This window comes from Entamoeba invadens (assembly GCF_000330505.1).
Source record: "Entamoeba invadens IP1 unplaced genomic scaffold scaff_1105074725195, whole genome shotgun sequence".
Lineage (NCBI taxonomy): Eukaryota > Evosea > Mastigamoebida > Endamoebidae > Entamoeba > Entamoeba invadens.
Genome location: NW_004440169.1, coordinates 148949 through 171059, shown reverse-complemented (window position 1 = coordinate 171059; position 22111 = coordinate 148949). Strand labels below are relative to the sequence as shown.

The 22111-nt window shown below is 28.7% G+C and overlaps 8 protein-coding genes across 8 annotated transcripts; 5 read left to right on the top strand and 3 right to left on the bottom strand.

Annotated features, from left to right (window-relative positions):
* Positions 1-653: 653 nt before the first annotated feature.
* EIN_274250 (hypothetical protein) lies at positions 654-1574 on the top strand (the record flags this gene model as incomplete). The annotated part of the gene is made up of 1 exon (XM_004254581.1): positions 654-1574. One exon carries the CDS (start codon positions 654-656, stop codon positions 1572-1574), a length of 921 nt encoding a protein of 306 aa, XP_004254629.1.
* Positions 1575-4156: 2582 nt separating this feature from the next.
* Positions 4157-4549, top strand: EIN_274240 (hypothetical protein; the record flags this gene model as incomplete). Its single annotated transcript, XM_004254580.1, has 1 exon — positions 4157-4549. One exon carries the CDS (start codon positions 4157-4159, stop codon positions 4547-4549), a length of 393 nt encoding a protein of 130 aa, XP_004254628.1.
* Positions 4550-5151: 602 nt separating this feature from the next.
* EIN_274230 (hypothetical protein) lies at positions 5152-5623 on the top strand (the record flags this gene model as incomplete). The annotated part of the gene is made up of 2 exons (XM_004254579.1): positions 5152-5169; positions 5231-5623. The coding sequence occupies 2 exons, from the start codon at positions 5152-5154 to the stop codon at positions 5621-5623; spliced, it is 411 nt and encodes a 136-aa protein (XP_004254627.1).
* Positions 5624-5901: 278 nt separating this feature from the next.
* On the bottom strand, positions 5902-6945 carry EIN_274220 (hypothetical protein; the record flags this gene model as incomplete). Its single annotated transcript, XM_004254578.1, has 2 exons — positions 5902-6321; positions 6493-6945. The coding sequence occupies 2 exons, from the start codon at positions 6943-6945 to the stop codon at positions 5902-5904; spliced, it is 873 nt and encodes a 290-aa protein (XP_004254626.1).
* A 395-nt stretch (positions 6946-7340) lies between these two features.
* Positions 7341-8450, bottom strand: EIN_274210 (hypothetical protein; the record flags this gene model as incomplete). Its single annotated transcript, XM_004254577.1, has 2 exons — positions 7341-8129; positions 8253-8450. The coding sequence occupies 2 exons, from the start codon at positions 8448-8450 to the stop codon at positions 7341-7343; spliced, it is 987 nt and encodes a 328-aa protein (XP_004254625.1).
* Positions 8451-11709: 3259 nt separating this feature from the next.
* On the top strand, positions 11710-14447 carry EIN_274200 (hypothetical protein; the record flags this gene model as incomplete). Its single annotated transcript, XM_004254576.1, has 2 exons — positions 11710-13277; positions 13388-14447. 2 exons carry the CDS (start codon positions 11710-11712, stop codon positions 14445-14447), a joined length of 2628 nt encoding a protein of 875 aa, XP_004254624.1.
* A 1028-nt stretch (positions 14448-15475) lies between these two features.
* EIN_274190 (hypothetical protein) lies at positions 15476-16048 on the bottom strand (the record flags this gene model as incomplete). The annotated part of the gene is made up of 1 exon (XM_004254575.1): positions 15476-16048. One exon carries the CDS (start codon positions 16046-16048, stop codon positions 15476-15478), a length of 573 nt encoding a protein of 190 aa, XP_004254623.1.
* A 3024-nt stretch (positions 16049-19072) lies between these two features.
* On the top strand, positions 19073-21373 carry EIN_274180 (Rho/RAC guanine nucleotide exchange factor, putative; the record flags this gene model as incomplete). The annotated part of the gene is made up of 1 exon (XM_004254574.1): positions 19073-21373. One exon carries the CDS (start codon positions 19073-19075, stop codon positions 21371-21373), a length of 2301 nt encoding a protein of 766 aa, XP_004254622.1.
* Positions 21374-22111: the final 738 nt, after the last annotated feature.

Here is a 22111-nt window from a genome sequence, read left to right as displayed (position 1 = left end):
CAATTATTTTTAAGTAATTATCAATAATTAACAATAGTTTATCTGCCACCAACTCAACAAAAATTCAAAAAACATGATAAAAATCATAATTGTGCCACCCCAGAAACAAAAAACCAAACATTTGGTTTCTTTACAATTTACATATAATTACCAAAGCAATTTTACGTCAAAGTAAAAAAATAACAAATGTTCAATCTAATCACAACTCAATATAACAATGCCAAAGGCATTAAGAATGATAAATAAAACAACTCAAATGACAAGAAACAACATTGTTAAAAATTAAAACAGAAAAAAAGCCAAAGATTAACAACAAATTGTACAGGCCAATTACCATAAACAAACACAAACAAAAGTCTGCTTTGTTTCAAACAGCTAGAACACACTTTGATCTTCAACAAATTATTTTTAATCAAACAAGTTCAATTTCACAAGTACCAATAACAAGTAAAACAGATAAACAACTAGCGAAAAAACAAATTACTGAAGTTATAAACGAAAATAATGTCAAACATTTAATACTTTTCAGTTATGAAGAATTCCTCAAAATATTTGATTATTCAATACACATTTGTAGATATGACACTTACAACGATTGGATAAAATGTTATGAATTAAGACCATCATTTTCTCATATAATACAAAAAAGTACAATGACTCTTCAGTTCATTCTGTTCTATTTGATATATTATTGCCATTTACTCCCAACAGAAATAATAGCATATAATACTATGCTGTTGTACAGATTTAGTAATTCAGTTGAAGAATCTTCCAAGAAAAGATATGCAGGGAATCTACTCTATTTAGCAATAGAGTTGTTTTCACCAGCATTGTATGACTCATGCGTCGAAAGTTTGAGGCTTGTTCCAACAAATTTAGTTCAACCATTATCAATTGGAAGAAGTGAAGTATTTTCTAAAATAATCGAAAATTTAGAGAATACGATAATCATAACAGATGGAAGAAACCATGACATACCTAAACAAACAGTTGTTGAACATAACAAAAAGTGTCTCAACACTAAATACTTCAATCATAAAAGCAACAAAAATGGGGTCAAGTCAATAGTGTGTATTAACAGATCAGGATATTCTGTATTTTGTTCCAACTCTTATAATGCTGCTGTCCATGATAGCAATGTATTCAACATGGAATTTGATTACAATTATTTGGGTGGCAATTACTACATCATGGGAGATGGTGGGTTTATGGGAGTTCCTCGAATGATTTGCCCATACCCCCAAAAGTGTTGTGAATCGAAGTGTCTGAATAGTTATTTGAGTGAACCTAATGTCAAGTGTGTAATAATTGGGTCGTTCGAGTTTAATGAAAGTGTTTGGTTTTTAACAATTGAAGTAATTGTTGGGTTTTATGGTGTCTTTGATAAAGATATGGTATTTGAAGGGGAATGCAAAGGTATTACAAACAACCAAATGGTTGATATGTTTGGTGGTGGGTCATCTTCGTATTGGTCTTTGAAATTAAATAGTAAAGGTAAAGTGTATATCGATGAAACGGTGGCAAAAACAACAAAGGAGTATTTATTGTTACAGCAAATTACAATTGAAGGATAAGTGCAAACAACTACATCAACGATACACTTGAAAGGAGTAGTCAGTAACAGTGTTTATGGTATTAATGCCAACCCGGAATATTTGAAAGCTTATAATTACTGCCTTTCGACGATACGCTTGCCCATTGAACATTTTTCGGTAGACAAAACTGCTGTTTCCAAATATCAAGATGTGAATATATGTTGAAACTGTCTCATTATGATTTGTTTAATAAATTTATAACAGCTTTGAACAACATACACATTCACTTCAGACCACTTATAAATTTTCCATTTATGTTGTTTTCAAATGACAAAGACAGTTGCCTAAATTGTAAACTGTGTGAGTTAAATGAAATTAAATTGCCAGAATGTGTTAAGAAATTGATGAACGAACTAATTCCAAACAAAACTATCGGAACGGTATCTGATGTAAACGAAACCAAGAGAAAAGCCGCCAAGAAAAACAGAGTTAACAAATGTGATGCGCATGTATCAATTTTGAACAAAGATTATTTGAAACAACCTGGAAGGAGCGGTCAAACAAATATTAATGATTTGACAAAACAAATCGTCAACTGTATGTATATCAAAACAAGTGTAATAAGTGCAAACGACGCGTTGTTTGTTGATTATATCAAACAGTTTTGTGAGAGTGGGCAATCTTATGCAACTGAACAAACACCGATGATTGATTTGAGTGTTAGAGTTGGTGCCCAAAGAAAACAAAGTCTTTAAGAAAAGTGGATACTATTGGTCTGTTGGATAGTAATTTAATGGAAAGATGGGTTATAAATATGACACCACTCATGAACAAAGATGTTTATATTTGTCCTGACTATACCTTTACAATGGTTGTTGCTCATAAAAAGCAAGACTCTCATACTACAATCACGGGTCTAACAAAATTGCTTTTGGGCAATCATAATGTTAACTGTATTATTGAAAATAACCTTAAAACTTGTATATTTATTCCCTGTAATCACGGAAACGTCCATTGGACTTTGATGGTATGGATTATTTCAACTGATACTCTTTATCTTATTGATTCGTTGAATAATGAAGATGTTTACTCTCACAAAGAAATGATCGAAATCATACAAAAAATAAGAAAGAAAGTAAAAGTAGAAATAATCAAAGTTGAACAAAAGAGTGATGGTTGGAGCTGTGGATATAGGATGATATATGCAATTAGTGTATTAGCTTGTAAAGACAAAGTGCCGGATCCTCATTTGTTAGAAATGTTTGACAAAACAGATTATTCTATGTTTCTCTCAGAAGTCTCAGAATTAATTCAAATTAATTGACTTTTATTTGTTTTTCAAAAAACAAAAAAATATTATTATAATTGAACCATTTTGAATATAATAATTGGGTGGCGAGTAAACAATAGTTTAAAAAAGTTTAATTATAATTAATTCCAAAACAATTAAAATCTGTGGCAATAAAAAAGGTAAGTGGGCCACTCGCCTATTAAATACAATTTTTTTCATTATTATTTCGCTTGTGTTTATAGTAAATATAATCATAAAAATATTATTTTTAATACTAAACATTTCCTCCATAATCAATTGTACCAATTGTCAAATGATAATAAAATTACAATAAAAATAAATGTAAATTATTAAAAACTAAAAAAACGAATTTTTTTCCATTATTAAATGTTATGACATATTAATAAAAAAAAGAGATTTGTATTTACAGATAGTTAATTATACAAATAAAAATAATATAAAGTTTTTTTTTTGATATAATATATGAAAAACAATAATCATGAATTATTATTCTTTTTTAACATTTAAAAAAATGACCCTGCACATAATAACAGAAAAACCATAAAATAACATCACTTTTATACATTTGTTATAATTTCCATTTAAAAACATAAAATCTTATACAATTAACTTACTACCAAACAACTATTTCAAATAAAAGTTCTGTTCATGACTCCAAAAATGGAGAATCATTTCAGATTCTACTCAAAACTTCTTTATCAAAAAAATATTTTTGAACTAAACGATATTTTTTAAGTTCTATTGTGATTATTTTTATTTCTACAAATAGTTTTTAACAGAGCAGTTTGTTTTACTTTTTTTAAAAAATAGAAATACTATACTAAAAATAACTATTATCATTTAGTTTATCACTTTTTATTTTGGTATGTATGGAAGAAATGCCGAGAACTTAAAATAAAAATGAACAAAACTTTATTCAACACTTTATTAAGATTTCACACCTCCTTTTTACTATTAGTTGGTTGATTTCTTTCGACTTTTAAAAAGAAATATTGGGAGGGTAGTTTTTATAATAGTAATAAATAGTTCCAATTGTCGGGAAACAAGACCGACTCTGGAATTCACGCAAACGAATATTCAAGACAGTTTATTTGTATTATTTGCCACAATAAAACATTAATAAGTCATAGTTTTTCTTTCTTAATAATAAGTGACTAATATAAGACAAAACCCATCCAAACGAACACACAAATACCACAAAAGGAGAAATGCCATGAAAAAGAAGGAAATAGAGAAAAATGCAAAACACGACGTGGAACCACCACAAAAAGAGATATATAAATAGATTGAGGGACTGGGATATTCAGAGATGTCGGCTAAAACGTGCTGTATTTGTGGGAAGAGTGCATATCCAATTGAAAGAACCAATGCTGGTGGAAAGGATTATCATATCGCTTGCTTCAAATGCAAGACTTGTGGTTTGAAGTTGAACAACTCCAACTTCTATTATGACCAACCATCCGAGTCAGTCTATTGCAAAAACCACGTCCCAAAGAAGACTTTCACTCAAGTCACCGACTCCGTTGCTATGAAAGCTGCTTTGAACGCTCCAAAAAAAGAATGTGAGAACCTTGGAACTGTCCAAAAGGGCGCTGGAGGAAAACCACACGACGTCGTCTTCGGTGCTGGTGCTGAAGGCGCTTCTCCAAGACAAGGAGAACAAGCCCCAGCTGAAGAAGTTCAAGAAGAACAACAAGAATAATTCAATCATCTTTTATTAGATTTGACAACTTTGAGGAATTCATTTTATCATAATTATCAGTTCTTCATTTCTTATTTAGTTCTAATCGTTATTGTATTAACATTTTTTTATAATATTTAACTATATTTTTATTATAAAATAATAACACACAATTTTTTGGTCTTGGTGCGATCACCATTTTGATTTTTGTAATGTTTTTGTATTCCTCTTTTTATCGCCGACAATTCTTAAGTTTTTTATAATGAATGTGAGTATCTAGTTTTTTGATAAAATAAAATTATATTATTACTGTTGATGTAAAGTATATAATTTAAAAATATAATTATATAGTATTATTAATTTTTAACATTGTTTTTATTATCAAAATCTTGATTGAAATAATGACAATATACAAAAAATCGAAAAAAAAAGAAATTGAGAAAAACTAAAAACGATAAAAATGTCATATTTTTGAGTTTTTCAAATAACTTAGCAAAATTATAATAAAATGAATTAAGCTTAATAGTTCATTAAAACGGCTAATATCTCAATCTCTCACTCGATCAAATTTTAAACAATTTAAACAAAAAAGAACTTAATATCCATATCAATCACAAATGACAATGGTAGAAGAAGATAAGGTTTTTACTTTCTCATTTAATCAAATCACAAGACAACCCGGAACAAAACACTGACAATAAGGTGAATCCGTTCAGAGATGAATATCAAGCACCAGCCTCTGACGACAAGACTTTAAGTTGCTCTGTCAAAGTCTTAGCAATTTTGTCAACTGCTTTTGGCTTTGTTGGGGCTTTAGTTGTTTTCTTGTTAGAGAAAAAGAACAAATACATCAAATTGGTTTCATGCCATTCCCTTGTATGGCATGTCGTGTTAGACTTCTTACTCATCCTCTTTGCACTTCTTATGTTCTGCAATCACTGGTTCACTTACACTTTGTTCGCTCTTTACTTTGTAGCTTGGATCGTGTTCTCAATCTTCTTGATCGTTATGGCTTTCTTCAGAGCTGAGTCTGGTGAAGCCTTTATGGTACCTGGTGTATCAATTTTAGTCGAGAAACTCGTTTACTTGATCTAATTTACGTATTATGGTTCTTTTCTTATTCATTTTAATTTCATTCGTTTCTTAGTATTATTCTCTTATACTTATTTATTTAAGATTTAATAATTTAAATTTATTTAACTCTTCTCTACTATAATTATTAGATATAAATAGTAATATACTTTTTATTATACATTCTATTATTTAAAACTATAAGATTATAGTAATGAGAAAAGTATTATACTTTACTAGTAAAGAACTATTTGCTTATCAACATCGACAATAACAAAAAGAATAACATTTTAATAATAAGTTCAATAATTGGCGTTGTCAAGAAGAAAGGCAAGAGCCGCTTCGATATCGTTGTTTGTGTTATTAAGAGCAAATGTAGCTTGTTCTCTTGAGAAGCCACAGTCCATCACTTGTTGAATGAGTTGTTCTCGATTGGGTTGAATATTTTGTTGTTGAGGGGGTGTCGTCTGTTGCCTTCCGTTTTGTTGTGCGAGGCGCATTTCGTCAAGGAAATCGCCTTCAAGTTGTCTTCTCTGAGTTTTGTCAGTTTGAACGAACGTGAAAGGCGTTTGGAACGAATTTACACATTGAAAAAGTTTCTGAAGTTTCGAAGATGAAAATGAGACGAAGAGAGTGTTAATAGGTTTAAAACTAGTGATGAAGAAAGCGATTAAGCCTATAACAATATAGAATGGACTACTTTTGAAGTTATTTAATACAATCTATAAGTTACTATACTATTTAAAAATATAATATTATAATAATATAATAATATAATAATATAATAATATAATAATATAATAATTGTTATTACTATTGTTTTATAATATAATGCAATATTAATATAAGAGTATTTGAGAATACAAAAATAGTATTTGTTACTAGTAACAAACCATCACATAGGAGAAATAGACAAAAACGTTGTCAGACACTTTAAAGACAGTGAAATTGATTTTCATAATGGGCAATACCTCAAGATAGAAGTATATGAGAAATACGGTATGAGACGATACCAAACTCAAAAAAGATCCCGATAGTCTCACCACAAGAAAAGAAAATAATGTCGTTGTGATGAAGACCACTAAATGATAATTGAAAAAAACTTGACTGGACCATCTTCGTTCGAGTACGCGAAAAAAGTAAATCAAGAGAAGGGAATACACCGTCTGACTTATTGATGCTTGACATAACTGTGTCGTCAAAACAGTCCACGGGCGATACCGTGATGACGTTGTGGATATAAAAAAGTCCTTTCCAAAAAAGTTGAAATATGACAGAAAAGAGATGGAAAGAGTCGTAACAAAGAGAAGAAAAGAGACGGGCGCTCCTTCAAATCCAGCTTTCATTTTATATTCCAGTTATTCCGTTTCACTTTTCTTTCTATTGTGATTAACTAGTGTTCATTAGTATAAATTACTATAAAAATCAATCAAAAATCTCTGTTCTGTTTCTTTATTTTTTAATTAAATAAACCATTTTGAATTATTTTTTCTTTAGTTTTATAAACTATATTTAATTTCTTTTTAAATAATTAAAAAATGATTATAATTATTAATAAATTATTATTAATTTATTAATAATAAAATAAACGAAACGACTTTAAATTCCATTACAATAGATTGGTAAACTATATTTATTACTACAAAGATTATTAATTAGAACCAAACTATAAGAAACAATAACAATATGAGACAACTATCTAGTGAAAATATACGAAAGAAAGTGAGAAGATAATACACAATCACTTTGCCCATTTGAGAAGGACGGACTCCTTAAGTAAAACTGGATCAGCAAGTAGATTACTGAGTTCCATCTCATCTCCGTCATAGTTATCAATTAAAGCTTCTCTATTAGTTCTTAAAAGGACAAGCATTTCGTTGCTTGTTCTTTCTTGGTCTTTAGTCATATAGTAAGACCTAGGCGTGTTTGGTGCCAACACTTCTTTAGTGATGATATCGATGAGTTCTTGAATGACATAGAATTCCTCATTCTTTTGGATGACTTGTTTCCCGCAGACGATTGGTGTGATGAGGGATTGGATGTACTTAAATAAGTTTGGCATCTTCATAAAAGGGATTAACAAGTATCTCATGAAGAAGAGTGTGTTAACTCCAATGAGAGCTTCTGTGCTATTTCTTTTGATCAGAACTACTTTATATATGCCGTGGATGACCCACAAGAGATTCTTCGGGATGATCCTCTTCGACTCATTCAAGAGAGATAAATACGTCGAGACTATCGATGAGTACATCGTCGTACTCGCACTGCTTTTATCGTCAAATTGGATCGCAGACAAGAAGTCCAAAAGTGCTGAAGACGTTTCTTTGACAAAGTCCGAACAATGTTTGTTTAAGTAAAAGATATATGTCTTTGAAAAGATGGTGTTCCCTCTAAAAAGAGGGTTACACATATTCGTTTGTTCAACTTCAAATTTCGCAAGCGTTTGTAACAGCTGTGGTAATAATTTCCGAGCAGTAAAATAGTTCATTAAAACGTCAATGTTTCTATTCTCACAGTCCGTTTTCAAAAGCTGCTCGTTAAATCAACAATTAACTATATTATAACTAATAAATATGGTACAGTAGTATATATACTATAAAGAGTAATTATTATACTATTATGAATAGTACATTTGAGGAAGAAGAGGACAAACGGTTCGTACATAACTTTTCAAGAGAGGCGAATAAGGTGCTAAAAATAAAATCTGCAACATTGCGTCATCAGCATTCAAAGAATGAGAACGAAAAGTTCGTTGAAAAGGAGCTGATGGTACTCGAGTTATTGGCGAGGATACTATATTGTCTGAAGACCCATCGGAATCATCATCTTCACTCATAGCGGACCGACCCATTTGCGATCCATCGGACCGTACGCGTGGAAGAAATACATTCATTTTTGTTTCTTCACACATCAACGAGTTATTTCTCAGTTTGAAAGTCGGTGTTGAAATGAAACAAAAACAATCAACAACAATTGATTTTATTGGAAAAAGGTTGGGGAGATTTGTGTGTTATTTCGGGTTTAAAGTAACACGAATGAAAAAAAAACAAAATATCATGTAAATTTTTTTTCTTTGGAGTTTTGTCGTATCTGGTTGTTTTATTATTCATTTTATTATTGAATTTACTATAAATTTGTGTGTATTTTTGCAGAATAAAAAAATCAAAAATTTCCAACAAACCGTTCTATTTTTACATTTTTCTTTTTTTTAAGGCAAGGTTTTTTGATTGAAATGTGTTTTATTTCAAGTATAGTATTCATAGTTATTAATGTATGGTTTAATTGAAGTTAATTGATTTGTAATAAGTATAGTATTGAAATTAACACTTTTTGGTTTCTTTGTGTAAAATTTGATTTACAGATATTCTGTACTGTTATTTGTTATTGTTCCACAAAAGCTTGATTTGTAAGTTTTTTTAATTACCACAAAACAAATTTGGTTGAGTTTGGATTATTGAAGTCATTTTTAAACCGAAACTTTCGGGATTAGACTATATAGAGATTAATATACCCAATTTAGTTCATATACCAAGTAACTTACTAATATAATAAATTTACTAATATATTTATTTGTTTTTATTAAACTGATAAATAATAAATAATATTATATTTTTAATAACATTTTTTTTAATTTCAAAAAATTATTTGTTTTTTAATAATAATAAAAAATAATATTTTTATTTATTTATTTTATTTCAATAGTTTTTCAAAATAAATTCAAAGTTTGTTTTAACTTTGAATATTTTAAATTTATATAGTTTTTTTAATGGTTATTTACAGTCGAATTAGGTCTACTTGTGATAGTATTTTTTATGAAAGTGATATGATTTTTATAAAATGTACAACATTTTTGATAAAAATGATGAATTAATTGAGAAGTGATAGTAATTTGTTTGAAAAATTATGAGTATTTTTTATAAAAGTGATAAACAATCGTAAAAAATGATGATTTATGGTAAAAATGATGGGAAATTATATCAAAAGTGATGGATTTTTCTCAGAAATGATGCAATCTATAAGAAAGTGACCAATAATATTTTGAAAAAGTTTATGATTTTTAACACTTGTGACAGATTATTTTATAAATATATAAATGTCGTTAATTACGGAAACTTCCCGTTATTTTAAACAAAAAATAAAATAAACACAAATAAACATAAAATATTACAAAAGATGTGTTTACATTGTTTTTTCTTTAAGTTATTTGAACTACAAAAACAACTTTGATTTAAATAATAATCAAATGTCTCGTTCACTTACATATCTTGATGCAAGAGATCCAATTGTTCGAAGCGATTATATAGAAAACTCTCCACAACTTCTACAAGTTGAAGTTGTGGAATCACGGCGTATTATTCCTTTTATACCACCACAATCTGAAAGAAGAAAAAGAGGATGACCAAAAAAGAATGTAACAAATATTACACAAGTCAAAAGATCATACAATAGAGTATTGCTTTCTGATAAGTTTGAATTAATTAAATTATTTCGAATATATAGAGATACTGTTGAACTGGAATTCTAAAGTACCAAAGTTGGTATTAAGGTTAACACTTAAAATAACTTGTAAATAATTCAGAAATTGGTAGCAAATTTCAAATCGGTGTATGGTCTGGGTAAAATTTGCTTTTGAAATGGTTTTGTGAATATTTAACTTACTAATGTAATAGCCTTAATGGAAAATTGTATAAATGTAGTGTGGTCTTATGTTAATGAAAGAAATTTTTTATGAATGATTGTGTTTATTTTATTTTTTGTTTAAAATAACGGGAAGTTTCCGTAATTAACGACATTTATATATTTATAAAATAATCTGTCACAAGTGTTAAAAATCATAAACTTTTTCAAAATATTATTGGTCACTTTCTTATAGATTGCATCATTTCTGAGAAAAATCCATCACTTTTGATATAATTTCCCATCATTTTTACCATAAATCATCATTTTTTACGATTGTTTATCACTTTTATAAAAAATACTCATAATTTTTCAAACAAATTACTATCACTTCTCAATTAATTCATCATTTTTATCAAAAATGTTGTACATTTTATAAAAATCATATCACTTTCATAAAAAATACTATCACAAGTAGACCTAATTCGACTGTATTACAATTTTTATCATTTAAAAATAAATAACTATTTAATAAAAAAATAATACAATAGCACTCTTTTACAATAATAATTATTATATTTTGTTATAATTTTACCAATATCATTAGTTTATTAGTTTATAATAATATTCTTTGAAATAACAAAATTTATAATTATTGAATTTTTTTCTTGTTTGTTTTTCAAACTGTCATGATTTCTAAACTCTTCGATTTTATTTTATTTCATTGAAAAAAGTTACATTTTTTCTTTTTTATCTTTGTTACTTTATGTTTAAGTATTTATAGTTTAAATTAAACCAAAAAAACAGGTTATTAAATTTACAAGTATTATTACCTATAGTTCCCGAAATATTGATTTTAAATACAATAAAATTGAAAAAAATAGAAAAAAAACAAATTCAAATCAAATTTTTTTAGCATTCTGTCCTTGAAATGGATTTAAAAAATATTTTGGTATGTTTTTTTTAGTTTTATTAACCATATTTGTTTAAGTTGTCACTTTTTTCAAATCATTGTTTTATTTATGTTTTAAAACTGTCCCAAATGTGTATAATATAATTTTTTTTTTACCTAATTTTAATAGTCATAATGCATTTTTGGATAAATTAATTAACAAGATATAAAAAAAAGTTTTATTTTTATTTTTTGAGTGTTTTTATTAAATGAAGTAGTCCTTCTATAAAAAATCTACTAATAATAAAAACCAAAATATTGTTATATAGTATAACATTTATTTATCCATTAGAATTATATATTGTTAAAATAATAATATATTCTAATACCAACTAGATACATATGAATTTCCAATTCCAAATAAAAAACCGTTTAATAATCCCAAAAGTGCATAATGTATTCTTTTATCATATAAAAATTGATCAAATCTGTGTTTTTGTTTATACATAGAGATAAAACATGATACTATTTTCACCACTGTACCAAAGTTCCACAAAAAAATTAGAAAAAAATTTGGGTGTGTCTCCATCTACAAAAAAAGATGTCAAGTGACTTTCAATTGATTGAAAATACACTGTCGCTCTCTTACGATACACACACATCAGCAGAGAAGTTAGATCACAAAACAATTACAATCACCAATTTGTTTGATAAGATGGACCCTCCGCCTAAAGGATGGGAGACTTCAATTAACGAGTTTCAGCCCCCCGCTTATAACATGCACACTTTTTCTAAAGTAGAAAATAATATTATTCGTGTTAGAACTGCCGTTTTAGTTCCATATTCGTTTCAAGACATATTAAAAGAAGTCCACAACCCGGTGAACATCTTTTTGACAAATCCCCATGTCCTTGAAGTCACCTCGCGTGATTCAACTCGGATGCACTTTAAATGTGCGGTGAATGGATATGACGACTCCGTTTTTTACTTTAATTGTAAAACGCGTTTAGAAATGTATACCGACGACGACTTCAAACCACACAATGAATTATTTTCTTCAAACAAAACACAAAAAAGTTCCTCAGAGAATTATGAAGGAGTTGAATCCTTTGAAACTCAAAAGAAGATGTCTCGCAGTTCAAAGACGGTGTTTCTCTTCTACGACTTCAAACCCGACTATTGGGAGTATTACTGCCTTGTATGTCAAAGAGAGAGAGACGGGTGTTCCATCACTTTAGAACTAGCTACTAAAGCTCCATGTGTCACCAAATGGTATGTTGAGTTATTTCATTCATGTCGAATTATCGTTCATTATTTCCTCATCTCTTTGAGTAAAAACACAAACAACTACGTCGCCGCAACACTGAAAAAGAAGTTTGAGGAAATCATCCGATTTGTCCCTCCCGACTATCGCCTTTGCCAGAGAAATCGATTCTCGGAAACATACGTCACGCGAGACTTCTCGAATATCATCATTCGAAATTACACACTAAACTCGATCCAAATCGATATGGAAAAGGTGATAGAAGCACTCTTCCTGTGGAGCTCCGATAACGTCTTGTTCGACAAAGTGCAGAAGATCGGCACATTTAATGGCCTCAATTCTTTGCATGCAGAGTCTTCTTTATTGGCAGCTAATACCACTGTGTTGGATATCGTCACGGCTTCCTGTGTGTTTGAAGGTAACATCTTTGTGTGTGGACACTCATTAAAGAAGTTGCCTAATTGCCCACATCGCCACGACGGAATTGAACAAACGGAATGTTTGTTAGCAGGTTTTGAGACGAGAAAAGTGAATGAAATGATTAAGACAAGATGTGTGTTACAATTTTATATACCATCGTTCAGAAAATTGGGCTTTGGTGGTATTAAAAAGAGAATAACAATTTTTATGGCTCGACTCACGTTTCTTATTAAAGCAGTCGAGTACTCGGTGGTCCCCCAAATTATTCATTCGGAAAGAAATATGTTTTTAACTTCTCTTCAAATCCTCAAAGCTTCAATGTGTATGAAAGATAAATTCAACAAAATGGCCAACGAATTTAAAAAAATTGAGGAACAAAAGAATTTTAAGTTGAATTTGGATATTTTAAATAACAATGTGTTGATGAAGATACTCCAATATTTGAGACTTAAACACATCGTTTCTTTGAAACTTACGTGCCGGAAGTTTGTTATTTATATATTATTAATATATTATAAATATACTATTAATATACTATTAATATACTATAATTGGAATGTATAAATATAAGGTAATAAAATTCAATAACAACCAGATTCTACCAACAAATTGCAACGTGTCAGTCTACTTTAAAAGCGATTTACACGAAATACTATGACCCTAAAACATTTGGTAAGTTGTATGAAGAATGTAGCAAATCACAATGCACATCACCATCAGACCCAGTTGATTATTACACTACAGTGCTGAGACACGAACAACAGAATCTGCACTGGAGGTACACATACACGACACTACACAAAAAAAGGCATCGAGTGTATGACACGCCCATCACACATATCTTTCCAACGCCGGACAATCAGTATGTCATAGTCAGTGAAGATGGCAAAGCGTCATTACAAGACTACGCCACTAATAACAAACGAGTTGAGTGGGTTTTTATGAAAAAAGTAGTTGCTTCATCGTTCATAGGAGGATGTTTAAGTGGGCAGAAATCGACTGAAAAAATGTTTTACCAGTTCACTGGTGGGACGTCATCAGTCATTCAGTGGGACAACCTAAAGGAAGTTGAGACGTACAAAACGGTGAATGTGGATGGTGCAGCGTTTGTTGGGAACAGTAAGTTTGTTGGGTGGAAAGGGAAGCGAATAGTTATATATGACATTAGTGTGTTGAAAGAGATTGAGTCTTATAGTAAAACGGATAGTATAGTTGAAACCATTCACGACTATAAAGAAGACCAATTTCTTGTTGTGTCTAGTGATAAGAGTGTCGCTGGATTTGATAGTCGAAGTAAACGAAGTACTTTTCTGTTTAAAGGAGGAGTGCCTTATGGAGGGGTCGATTGGTTTGACTGGAATGTTGTGATTGGAAACATCGAAGGGATAGTCGAAATGTGGGACGTGAGGTACCCAAGAATGTGTGTGAACAATACGGTTGTTGGCGGGATGACAAATGCTTTGAGGTGTTATAACAGAAAAGTTGTGGTGGGGACACAGAACAAATTGGTCGAAATGGCGTTTTGTGATAAAGGAAGAATGGAACAGTTTAATTGTTTGTATCAACATGAACACCCAGTCACGTCAGTGTATTTTAAAGATGATGTATTGGTAACAGGGTCAAATGATGGGGTCGTATATTCAACTACATTTTGAAATTCTATTGACTCTTATTATGATGTTGTGATGGTTGAGGTGATATCTTCGGAGTACAAAATAGAAAATAACTTTTGGCGTCTCAGGAATATCGAGTAAAGTATATATAATTTATTTTTGACTTCCTTTATTGATAATTAATAATGTGACTTGAATAAATATAGCAAAGATATTGATGTTATGATCAATTTTGTAAAATAATGAGCATTTATTTTACTTATGATATTTTGTTATTCGATTTGTAAATTATAACTGATTTTCACACAATATTGTATACTGTTAAAAGTACTAAAAAGTAATTAATATATTTGTTGATATGAACTTAAAATAATATGAACTGTTGTGTTCTTATGTATTAATTTCAATTAATTGATTCATGAATAATATAAACATTTAGATAATATCATTTTTTAAATTATAAATATACTCTTGTTTATCAATAACATTTCATTTATAACTGAAATATATGATGTGTTAATATTAAAATCCATTTTTTATCCTTAATTAATTAATTAAAAAAACTGATTAAATGATTGAGTCAAATAACTACCCATTATAAGTTTTATCGAATTGTATATTATATCACGTTAATACAACTTTTATTGATATCAATAACAACTTTATTATTATCTCAAAAAAATGTTATTTAAAATTTAACATCTAAAATACACAGACTTACAAGTTCATTTAAATTGCATCCAACAATGAAAATAACATCACTTTAAAAAAAATGACACAGAATAACAATAAGAATGAAATGTGTGTAATTAATCCAACTTTAAATAAATGGCTATTATTTTATATATCAAAAATTCTGTTATATACCAATGAAATATAATTACCAAATGAAAGAGCCAATAAATATCAACTGATAAAAGTAAGAGATTATCGTTTCCATCAAAAGTGAAATGTAATTATCCATACACAGCTCTATTTTTAATATTATAAACTATGGTAATTTGATGTTTAAACCCAATTTTTATCACATACATTCTATCTTTATTACATAAAGAAATAGTCATACAAATTTACGAGTCATTCAACAGAAGTGCACACATGAGTTCAGTGTCTCCTTTATAGAGTAATGTTGCTTGGCTTTTATCAAGGAACAATGCTCGTTCCAACAAAATAGAATTGATTTTGTTCCCAACGTCTTCCATCTTTTCTCTTGAGAAGACATACCCATCGACATTTACTGATTTGAGGATCCTTCTGTCTGGGATGTTCTCGTGTTTGTCAGACGTTGTTTGATAATCGAAACGAGTTGTAGACAAGACGTCCATTAAGACATGGAGATGTTCCATAATCCGATACGATTCACAGCGGCGCTTTATAGTCTTGTCATCAATGTCATTTTTTCTATCTGCTTCAATCAAAACGTTCACACGCTCGTCAGTGAGTTTTTGAGTGTTTATTTTGTTTGTGTTGTTTTGAAGGGACTGCACCCATATGAATGGGACACTCTTAGTTGAAAATTTGAAAGGACGGAGGTATGTCACATCAAAGTATTGATTCAATAACGATATTAAGACGCAGCACTGTTGCGAGTGCCAGTTCCGTGTTCGTTTGAATTGACTACTCTTCTCTGGTGTTTTCGACATAAAGTGTTAAACAGTTTGGCATTGTTGAACTTCTTTTTCTTATTTTTTAATACGGGTAGTCATTTCTTAGTGTTACAAAAACATTCAGCTGTGATTCGGGATGTGTGGGATTGAATGATTGGACGCGTTTATTTGTTTTGTTTTTTTAAACTAAACGTGTATATTTTAAACCCATATGTTGCTTTTTAGTTTTATTTGCCATTGTTTATAATTCAATTAAATCATTTTGATTGTGTTTTGGTATTTTTATTGCAAATTTGGAATTGGCAATTAAAAACCATTTTTTATTTTTAATTGCACTAATTGTAAAAACTATATATTTATAATTGTTTTATTATTTATAATATGGGTTTTTTAACATAAATTATTTATGAATGTATTTTTTGATTAACTAATACAATGGATACTTTCTTCACTTTGACAAACACAATAACAATATCGTGTAGAAGTTTTAAGTTGAAGTTCTTTGTAACTTATATAATTCATTTTAAATTTAATAATACGAGAGTTTTATAACAATTAATTACTCCAATATTATTTTAATTAAAACAGAAATTGTTCGTGTTGAGAAATGTATATATATATTTGAATGTTGTTTTCGGGTTATAAAATAAGATGTGACAATTATCAATAATTATAAAAGATGTAATCTTCGATTTAAATACACTTTTAATATTAAAATAATTAGTTTTTAAAAACCATCGTTGTTTCGATTGTTTGAAATGAATTACTAAAACTAGTCAAAAATAAACTGAACATGTTATTATTTGTTTTGTCGTTTCAAAAATAGACGTTTATAATTAATTGATAAAAATTCATTAATTTCAATGTTATATTTGTTCATACTTAAATTAAAAACATTAATTTATTAAAGTTGGTAAATACAACTTGAAATTTTAAGCATGGTGTTATATGTGTTATATATATTATTTTAATATTTTGTATGTCTGAACACGTTTCAATTTTTTTATATATTTTTTATTATGACAGACAAAATAATAAAAAAAACAAAAAATAAATAAGCTTACAATTGACAAATTAACATAATAGTTTCTATAATATTTGTTATAAAAATTACAAATATTGTGTTTAAGCAATAAATTAATTTGTTATTATATAAAACGTGTTCTTCTTATAATATGTTGGGATTATTAAATTGTTGGTATAATTGATATAATGAAAAAAATTGTTTTTGTTTTGATTGTAATAAAGAACATGATTTGCTTTTACTTGATGTAACATTAACAATACATCTTAAAATATTTATCATCATTGGTCAAAAAATAAAATATTTGTTTTTATGTTGCTTAAATTTTATTTTGATAAATCTTATAATTTTGATAAGGTTTAATTAAGATTGAATTTGAATATAGTTGTTGTTTGAAAAATATATTTACCATTATTTTATCAATACTTTTTTGTATTACGTTAACACTCTTTAACACCTTTAAAAAAATAAAATATTTAAATTCTGAATAATAATATTTATCAATTATAAAAATAAAGTAATTTTTGATAAATATAAGTTATATACACTTCACATATTTATTCATTCATGGAATAAACATTCATTTACGAAATAAAAGAAACATCTTTTATTCCATAAAGATGTTTCTTGTTAAAAAGATGTTGTGTTTATTTAGATAATCGATAATAAACAGTAAATTTTATTATAATAATTTATACTTAATATGTAAATTTTATAATTTACATATAAATAAAATAAATCATAATTGGTTTTATGATTTATTTTATTTACATGTTTGTATTTTTTGTAAATTTTTCATAGATATTCATAAGTATTAAAATTCAAATTGTATATTTAAACATTTTTTCAATGTATCATTATTATATAATTATTATAATGCATTAAACAACGTTAAATATATAAAATTTAAAACTAATAAATACATTAAAGTCGTAGATTCGTATTACCAATATTCAACTATTATATGACTAAATGATGTGTTCTTTCTTTCTGTTTCATACGAAAATGGGTTTGAAATATTAACAATAATTTCGGTAAAAAATTGGCTCTAAGAAGAAATCTTTGTACTTGAAAACAAAAACATTGAGATACATATGTGATCATGAAATGATTTTGATTTTTTTAAGTTATTCGATTCATCGAGTTAATGAAAATAATTATTCACAGAACAATCATATAAATTTTAATAAAATGATCGACCAACTTGGTATAGGTATAATCATGAAATATAAAAAATCTTGTTTTCTACAACAAACAACAATTTTCAAACACTTTTGATAATGAAATTGTTTTTTTGATATTTGTAAAACTCTAAAGTTGTCTATTCGTTATTATAACAACAAAATTAAATCAAAAATATCGTTATATTTTGACTACAAATTTCGTTTTCAACTTCTATTCTTTTGTTTTATATTGAGTTACTGGACGAATAGAGTTAGTCGGAAAACTTTTTCCCGAACATTTAGGTCTAATTTAATAATATAATATCGGGATTCTGTTTGAACAGTAAAAATAGTTGTTGCAGTTTTTTCTAATTTTTTAATATTTAAAAAAACAGGAATTACCAAATTCCCGATTTTCAAACGATTATTTGTGTATAAATCAAACAAAAGGACAACATTTTAAAACAAACTCTATTAACTTGTTTGTTATTAACTAATTTTTTAATAACTAATTTTGATTTTTTTACCTCTTCAATATTCTAAAAACTATATATTACTTAATAAATTATTAACTTAATGTAAATAAGAAATGACTTTTAAAAAATTATTCAAATAACTTACTAAATTATAATAATTATATAACCACAATATATAGAAAAAAGAAAACATTGAATTTTGCCATATTAATATAACTCAAAACTATAAGTTGTTTTGTTTTTTATTTTTTTTTCTTCGAGACATTCCACCTCTCCAAGTAATAAATCCAATTTTAGATTTTTAACAACACTTAACAATTTACTGTTTTGACTATATTTGGAACAACTTATGAAACCCCCCTAAAATCACTTCACATATTTTTATAAAAAAGAAGTTATGAAACGAACGTTAATATTCAAAACGATGAATCGTGTTGACAATACAGCAGTCCCACTTGAACCATTTCTTTTGAACGTTGAATTTTCAGGTAACATCACTCCTATTATTATGTCTAAAACAACTAAAGGTGTAGAAAGAAAAAAGGAAAGAACATCGGGAAGATCAATACCTTCACCAACACCAAATCACACGTCTGTTATATTCAGAACCGAATTTTCGTTAAACAAAGATGATATAGAAAAAGAACCACAGAGAAAATCAATGATCATCACTTCATCTTTTGATGCTGAAAAGGCTTTTAAAACAAAACAAAAGAGGAAACTGAATTCTTCCTTTTTATTTTCCCAAGAAAGAAAATCGCTTGATCCTGAGCAAGACGTTCAGTTAGATAATTTAGAAATACCTTTAGAAGTCAGTGATTTTGTAATTTATAATGAAAGACTACATAAAGAGAAATTGGGGCAAACAAGTAAGGTTGGCAAGAGGTATCTGCGCTTGAAGACTAAAAGAACAGGAAGAGGAATTAAACATCAAATCTTAAAAATGCACCACTTTGGAATAAGTCGGGATTTTGTCACGGAAGTCATAGAAGATTTTACACGAGGAAAACTGTCTCCAAAAACAGCAAGAAATTCACTTGCAGTTCCTCGTGTTGAGTTCATGAGAAGAAATTCCGTCCAACCGACGTTTGTGAAGAGGGAAGAATCACCAAAGAGAAAAGAGAGTGAACGACAGAGGAAGAATACAGACACTGAATTTGTGAGAGTTAAAAAAGGACTTAATGACCTTTCCGATTCAGAAGATTTTGAGGAGGTTTGTCCGGTCGATGAAGGCGTTTTTTACACGTTAGTACCCGACGAAGACTTGGATCTGATGATTTCATGTGACTCTGAAATGGTCAGAGACTATCTGAAAAGGTATCGAGTGTCTGTTGGATTTCCAATAAAAGGGTATAAAGAGTGTTTAGTTCTTGACATCCGAAATGGAGATGATAACCCAAAGGAGCAGATTAAAGTGATGGAAAAACTCGTTGAAACACGACGCACTGAATTTATCACAAAACATGCAAATGAAATTTCAATGAAAGACGTCCAAATTGGCGGGAAAGCAGAACGCAAATTTGTTTTTAAAAAAGATGGACAACAAACGTCTTCTTTTGTTCCTTTATTCGACACTGTAGAAAAGGAGGAATTCGATAAGTACAAGAATTTGTTGCAAGAATTGTGGTATACCGAACAAACACATGTGAATAACCTTGACATCTTGTTGCACTGCTATTTAGACCCAATATCTGAAGGGAAATATTCTAATGTTGTCCATAAGATGAAAATCCAAGTAAAGATGCTTTTAAGACTACACGAAATCTTCTTTGAAAAATTGACTGAAAAATATGAAGAAAAGAATGAAAATGAAATTCCAACAATCAGTAAATTACTTCGCTACTTCTTCCATTTTTCGAAAGGGACTTGCCCATATATAGTGGAGTACAACTCGAATTTGAAAATAGTGAATGAACTGATGACCCACCAAAGCGTCAAAAAAATCGTAGAAAAGAGTGTTTTGCACTATAAAGAAACTCACCCAACTGTTTCAATTCAACGTATTCAGTCTTACTTGATCACTCCAGTCCAAAGGATACCAAGATATATATTACTCATTAAAGATATAATTAAGAACATTCCTGCGATAAGTGAAGAGGCTGAAAAAATGGTGGAGTGTTATCATGTCATCTTAGATGTTGCGTCTTGGATCAATGAAAAGAAGATGATAGAGGAAGAGAGAGAAAAATACTCTGAAGTAATCAACACGTTGAGTGGATTGTATAACTTAAATAAATCGTGCAGAAGATTTATAGTGTCTGGGAGCTGTAAATTCTGTGAAGGTGAAGAGACTAAAATGAGAAGAGGATATTTCTTCCTTTTCAATGATGTACTTATTCGATCAAGAATTACAAAATACGATGGCAGAAAGATTGGTCACAAGAAGGAAAATGACATATACAAGAAGATTGATTCATATGAAAGTGTTGAAAACTTTAAAAATGACAATTTTGTTGTTCAAAGTGTCTTTATGGTGACAGAAGATGCAACTGTATGTTACTCTCCCAACCCAACATGTGGTACTGCTCTCTTATTCACTTCCCCTCTGTCAGATCTTAAAATCACTTTAATATTTGAAGATCCTTTGGATGCAAATGCATGGTTTGTAGCATTGGCTTATACAATATCACTGTCTCCGAGTCTGAATGAAAGCAAGAGTATTCTTAACTTAAGGAATGAGTCTGCAGAATTTGAATAAATGTATCTTTTCTATATTTTACGTTTAATTAATTAATAACAATAGTAATTAAAAAGTAAATATAAATGTAGAGAACAAATTATAAATTTAAAATTCTTTTGTTCTATTTTTGTATTCTTGGTGTTATTCAATACTATTATTTATACTATTTAAGAGTTAAAAATTTATTAAAAAAGATATTATAATTTTGAATTAAATATTTGAAATGTACAAATTATCAATGAAAAAATTGAAATCAAAAAAACAATTAAAAAAATGACACGAACTCGAAATTAAAAACTAAAAGATGACGATGGAGGAAAAAATTTTGTTGACCAAAACTAATGTTGAGCAACTTGAGGAAAACTCGTTAAATAATTGGAACGCAGCAGACGAGGCTTTAACAAAACTATTTACAATGGAAATACAAAGTGTTGAATTTCAAGATGCTGTGTTTCCCGTGTTATTCCAATACTTCATAGAAAATCACACAACAAAACCAAAGTCCTCCAAATATGTTTTTGTCAAGATCGTTTTATTAATGAAATTTATGAAGACGGAAAAAGTCAGTAAATATTTTGAAGATCTTTGGAAGGCTATATTCTTGATTTTTGAAACCGAAACTCAACACACGCAACTTATAGAAATCATCGGGCAGAATTTGATTGATGTTTATAATGTCACAATAAGTAATCACGATGTCATAACTTTGCTCCGTAATTACCACAACTTAACTAATTTTGTTACACCAAATCAACT